At 38.5% G+C, this 5,958-nt stretch overlaps 1 protein-coding gene across 1 annotated transcript; it reads right to left on the bottom strand.

Moving 5' to 3' along the window:
* Positions 1-1,240: 1,240 nt before the first annotated feature.
* Positions 1,241-4,727, bottom strand: LOC121791387 (26S proteasome non-ATPase regulatory subunit 12 homolog A-like). The gene is made up of 11 exons (XM_042189353.1): positions 4,576-4,727; positions 4,269-4,466; positions 3,897-4,004; positions 3,709-3,813; positions 3,580-3,636; positions 3,282-3,478; positions 2,795-2,894; positions 2,552-2,664; positions 2,314-2,467; positions 2,087-2,164; positions 1,241-1,711 (listed from the first exon to the last, which is right to left on the bottom strand). The coding sequence occupies exons 1-11, from the start codon at positions 4,576-4,578 to the stop codon at positions 1,487-1,489; spliced, it is 1,338 nt and encodes a 445-aa protein (XP_042045287.1). The 5' UTR covers positions 4,579-4,727; the 3' UTR covers positions 1,241-1,486.
* Between the last annotated feature and the right edge of the window lie 1,231 nt (positions 4,728-5,958).

Raw genomic sequence — 5,958 nt, 5'->3', positions numbered from 1 at the left:
GTGGCTCGTGTTTGTGAAGACGATCCGATGCGCATCAGATGAGAGGAAGGCCTACTTTGCGGCACGGCAGGAGTCGGCGCGCAAGGACGTGGAGCGCGCATTTGGTGTGCTCCAGTCTCGATGGGCGGCGGTTAGGGGTCCAACGCGTTTGTGGCATGTCGACTGCATTGCCGATATAATGTACGCTTGTATTATCATGCACAACATGATTGTCGAAGATGAAGGTGTACAACTGACGGATTGGGCCAACGACGATAATGAAGCCGGTCCAAGCCACGGCGTGGCCGTCCCCAACGCACGGAGTGGGGTACCTCACGATGAAGCCGGCCTCCTCCAAGCACATGCCGACATGCGCCAAACGGAAGCTCATATTCGACTCCAAAAGGATTTAATTGAATAGTTATGGGCGCGGAGGACTACTCGGAGTTAGTTTTTTTATTTATGTAATTTTTTAAAATGTAATGTATTTAAAATTTAAATAAAATTGTTGCATTTTCCCGTATCTGTGGCGTAAATTTAATTCCGTATTTTGTGTGATTGTTCATTATTTGTTTTATATAATTTTGAGTGATGTGGCTGGGCTATGGCTGGGCTATTTGCTTGTTTTGATGATGTTGTAGGAGGATTTTTAGTGCTGATAATGTGGCAGGAAGAGTTTGTGGCTAGGCTATGGATGAGCGAAAACCATCGTGGATGCTCTAATAATACAATGCATATCCCGGAAGAAGTAACCAACTCATCATGAGACAGGCACAGCAGCGGGTACTCCAACAATCTACAGCTATACTCCAACAATTTCACAAGAAAATGAAGCAGATCCATCGTCAAGAAGATACAGAGGCGTGCGGCAGCGGCCATAGGGAAAATGGGCAGCTGAAATCCGTGACCCATTCAAGGCGGCCAGAGTCTGGCTCGGCACCTTCGACAAGGCAGAGGACGCCGCCCGGGCCTATGACAAGGCAGCCCTCCATTTCTGCGGCAGCAAGGTCAAACTCAACTTCCCAGAAAACGTCAGGCTCATCCTGAACCAATTGTTCACAGCAGGCCTCAGTAATCGGAGGGCAGCGGTGATGGAGCTGAGTTTTCTTGGGATTACGGAAAACAAACTTTGTCTAGTCGATCACGAAGAGAATGTTTCTGTGTTTTCCTTTCTTTATCGTTTCGTTTTATTAGGAAAGAAGATAACTTACGGAATAGATTTAAGAGAAGCAACAATAATTTCCCTAAAACATACGAGCTGTAAGATCTTGAATTTTCAGAATGAAACATCAATAGTTTGTGATATTAAATGAACCTGCAAATTAAGCATACAAGTAACAACATGCTTCGACTCAAAACAATGAATGAATCGATTGAAAACTAGAAGGATTAAATGTCAAAAGCCGAATATAAAGGGATGATGTATCACGGCTCAAAATCCTACCTTCCACGGATTAATTTGTGTAGCCATTTTTCCTATCATATAGTTTCGGAATAAGCAACTTGCTCAACTTTTCAAACTCAGCGCAGCTTTGTGGACCATTGTCTCCTTGTGAATTTGGTGGCAGCTCTTCTCCACGAGGTCGAGTAGCTTCTCCAAGTTCGATGACCACAAGTTCAAGATATCGTTACTGTCCTTAGCTGCTTGGAAACATATCAGGCCTGGAGGTCTGTCGATCTTTGCCACTAGTGCTTTCGAGACAACCATATCTGAGAGATGTTTCTCGGTTTCCTGTGAATAACAAATATCTTGAGTAAGCTGCTGTTCCGCAGCAGTATTGGAATATGATAGAGCCAGAAATAATAGAATATCCAGAATAACTAAGAAGATAATTGTAAATAACGAACATAAGAACCCAATACTCTCTTAATAATGAGATCATGTTTGTTCAAAATATAACCACAGACCGGAAGGGGCAGAATTGAGTTAAGACTTCATTTGCAGAAAGGCAAAGCAAAACTAAACTAGAATACAAAATTTTTTAGCTTGTTAAATTAGCTTATCGTATCTCAAACATAGTTGCACAAGTAATAGCTTAATAATCAAAACATTGGGTAACCATCAAACAATATCTAACGATCTTTAATAAATATAATGCAGACTGACCTGAACAGTGAGGCATAATAGATCTGCAAGTCTCTTCAAGGTTATCCGTGAATAGTACTTAGAGACGACAAGGATGTTCTGCAAGGAATACCAATTCACAGTTACATGTACACATATAATAAATAGATCTAAGCCAATATAATCAACAGAAGATTAACATCATTAGAGGAAAGGAAACAGTGAATGTACATCACAATGTCTAAGGAACTGGTTTATAGAAGCAGTACATGTTCTATTACTCTGAGTTTCAAATCCTCAGCTGCCTTTTCACCCAAAGAACCACCAAGCATGTCCTTTTCATTTGCAAACTCATTTTCGAATGTGCCCCAGAGAGTCGTCCATTGAATAACCTCCATGGTAACCAGTTGTTTCAACAGCAACCTAACAGTAAGGATAGAATTACATCATAACCACAAGAGGTATAAAAGGTAGTAGGAAAAACCATGCACACTATAAATAGCTAACCTGAAATGAGGAATTTCTGATAGGTTCTTATCCTCCAGGGTTGAGTTAAGAAGGCTAGATTGCATAGGATCATGAGGAGACAATACCAAATACCAGCATATTTTTCTAAGAACCTACAGGAAATAAGATAAAAGTTAGCAACAGATAACAGAAACACAGATCACAAGACATTTTTAATTGCTACAGATGATAATTCAAAGCAATCACAAATGAAAAAACACTCTGGAAAACAAAAGATCATACCGGTATCCACTGGGCTGAGTCTTCTTTCACAGAGGGGATATCATATATTGACTTGTAACATCGGCATATTTCGAGGTAATCATTGTTGTGAGAGTAATACCTAGAAATGTTGATAGTCAATCAGATTATACTTATACTTGTGTATATACATGATAAAGATGGATTCACTCCTTGGAGGAGGATGGGAGGAGGAATCAGAGACTATAAACTTTGGAGGCAGCAAGTAATAAATTTTGTTCAAGCCTAAAAGCATCCCTAAATTCACCAAAATCCATCGATGAGGATGAAGGATGATATTTAATGGCTACAGGATGCAACGAAATCTGCATGCTACCTCCCTTTGGCTATATCTTTGTGTGTATGACTATGCATATCTCATATTCTCATGAGCTCTTATGCACGAATTATATGATGGCAAGAGTAGCATGTTCACTAGAACACCCCACTGATAACAAAATGGTGGATTAAAAGAAGAAATGGTGGATACCTAATCATTAACTGGTAGTAGATCCGCTTCAACTCCAACAGAGATGGGATATCAGCAGGAGCCTCTTCAACAATGCTTTCACCTTCTTTTGTTTTTTTCTTTTCTTTTGATGGGTCAGCCTCAAAAACTCTAGGACTTATCTTTCTTGAGAGTATTTGAGCACGAACATAGTCTTGGCGGTCCAAACATAAACGAACCTATGGAATGCAAAAGAAAGAAACCCTTCACCATCAGCCAAATACCAAATAGAGAAAGAACACCCACCATAGATGGAGAAAAACGAAAAAAAATAACTTACTTGCTCAAGTATGAAAGCTATTTTTTCAGTTTTTGCCATGGCTCCAAATGTTTCTACCTGCCACATAAATCTGTTAGAGAACTGCTGAAGAAGTTAACAAAACCTAGTGCATAAGAGAAAACAACTCACCGCAACTTCTTGCATTAAATCTGCAGCCTCAGCTATATGTCTTTGTTCTTCCTTTATCTTAGCAAGTTTCTTAATGAGGCGAGCTCTCTCTATCTCAACGTAAATCTGTCAGCAAATTACGGAACACATTAGACATCCAAGTCCTCAAAATAGAGATAAATTTGAATGGATATCTGGACATGAATCACCTTCCCAGCCGACACACTGTTTAGTGTCTTAATAAGCTCAATTTTAGTATCAATATCTGGAGTCTGGTCAATATATTGCATTGCTTGTTGAACCATGGCTTGTACAGCCTGCATAAGCCAAACAGAACAAACTTCAGACAGCAAAAAAACTCCCAGAAACATCACTTATCAAGTCATCTACGAGTTCAAAAGGGCTGATAAAACTCTCACACGCAAGCAACTGTTTTCAATTTCTTATTACTAAATGCTAAACACAAAATATAAGTCCACAAAATGAACAAAGAAGGACATTTTTATGATTGCATCTTAGCTCAAACCAAATAAATTTAGGAACAAAAAAGGAAAATTAAAATGTGTAAAAAATAAGGGAACCTGTTTCAACTGTCCACGGCGCTTGGAAATGAGCAGAATCTGCTCGTTGAGTGTCTGCCAAGCGCCGGCTTCGTAGCATAGCTGCAGAATATCGGTGGCGGCCTTCCGTGTGCCGGCGACGTCGCCAACTTGCCTCATCTGCTTCTCCAGATTGAGAAGCGACTCAATTTTCGCCTCCAAACTGCCAGCTCCATCAGCCTGCAACATCGAGCCAATGAATCTCGAAATTACACCACGAGATCAACAATTGGGTGGAAAAACTGAATTGACAGAAGCTGATTGTAAATTAGGTCATGTGACAGGTTACCATTTCGATGGAAGTGATTCGACTTTAGATTTGTAGTGCAATCAGCTGGAGGTAAAAACCTAGGAAGAGAAATTGGGGATATTTGAGATTTCAGAGGGTTGAATTCTTGTTCAAGTCACAGATTAATTTGCTATGTTTATTTCAACCCATTTTTTCACCTAATTTATTTTGTTATGATTCAATCTCTTATTCGTCCATTACTAATTCGTTTTAGGTATTGGTCCCAAAAATATAAAATTTGGCCAAACTATTAATTACTCCCTCCATTTCTTAAAATAATAACTTTTAAAATATACGAGTTGTGTTCGATTTTCTAGATAAAATAGTATCAAGGTATGATATATGATTAAGTTGTGAGATTATTTTAGTCTGGATTAACAATGACTAATTATCCAATTATTATTCATCTAGGATTGAGTTGTGAGATTGAATCTCATGAACCAAATTCATTACATATTTAATTTGAGATATACTTGCAAATCGAACAACCCTATTATGTTTTAATGCAAAATTAGTCTAGTAATTGCAGCTGAGATCACCTATGTATGTGTATGCAGTAGGAGATGGAACAGGAAATGACATAAGTGATCCTCATTGTAGTAATTGAGAGATAGAATAAAAAAGTGTGTCATAGGAAAATGGGTCACACCTCGTAAAGAGAAAAAACCTTCTTAAAATGGAGTGTTTCTAACTTTAGGAAACAACCAAAAAAGGAAAGAGTTTCTATTTTTAGGAAAATGATGGAATATAAACTTTAAATTTGGTTGCAAAAATTTTGAACTTAGGGTTTATAGTGGATTTCTCAAGTTTATTCTTATTTCATAGAAAATTCACTAAAAAGGATAATTTCATGGTTTTTTTGACCAAATTTTAAGTTTGTGACAACTATCAAATCAAGCCTAAGTTTGTGGTTGTAGGTAGGGCTGGCAAATCGTACGGATTGGGTCGTTTTCGGGTCAGCCTGATAACGACCCAACCCAATAAGGCCAGACCCGAACCCGACCTGTTAAGGAAACTGTAAATCCGTACACGAACCCGACCTGCTACCTTTAAATCCGAACACGACCCGCACCCGACACGAACCCGTTATCGACACGATATAATATGGGTTGACACGACACGATAACGACCAGAACCTAATATTACACGATTAAAACCTGATATTACACAATTAAACCTTATTTTTCCACCTAATTTACACGATTAAAATTCGTTTTATACTAATTAAACCTAGTTTACAAGAAATTAAAAAAATAAAGTAATATATATTTTTTAAATAGTAATAAAAATAATAATATTATTTCTTAATGGGTTATCCATATCCGACCCGCATCCAACCCGAACCCAACCCGAAATTATCGGGTTCTTAATGGGTCAACCCGA

Source organism: Salvia splendens, unplaced genomic scaffold (genome assembly GCF_004379255.2).
Source record: "Salvia splendens isolate huo1 unplaced genomic scaffold, SspV2 ctg80, whole genome shotgun sequence".
NCBI classification, from domain to species: Eukaryota; Viridiplantae; Streptophyta; class Magnoliopsida; order Lamiales; family Lamiaceae; genus Salvia; species Salvia splendens.
This window is presented reverse-complemented; position numbering and strand designations above follow the sequence as displayed.

Excerpts from the sequence above, each read along its gene's own strand:
- LOC121791387 (XM_042189353.1), bottom strand. Across the intron at positions 4,005-4,268 it reads GCCGTGGACAGTTGAAACAG|GCTGTACAAGCCATGGTTCA; the intron begins GTTCCCTTATTT and ends TGGCTTATGCAG. Across the intron at positions 3,479-3,579 it reads TAGCTTTCATACTTGAGCAA|GTTCGTTTATGTTTGGACCG; the intron begins GTAAGTTATTTT and ends TGCATTCCATAG.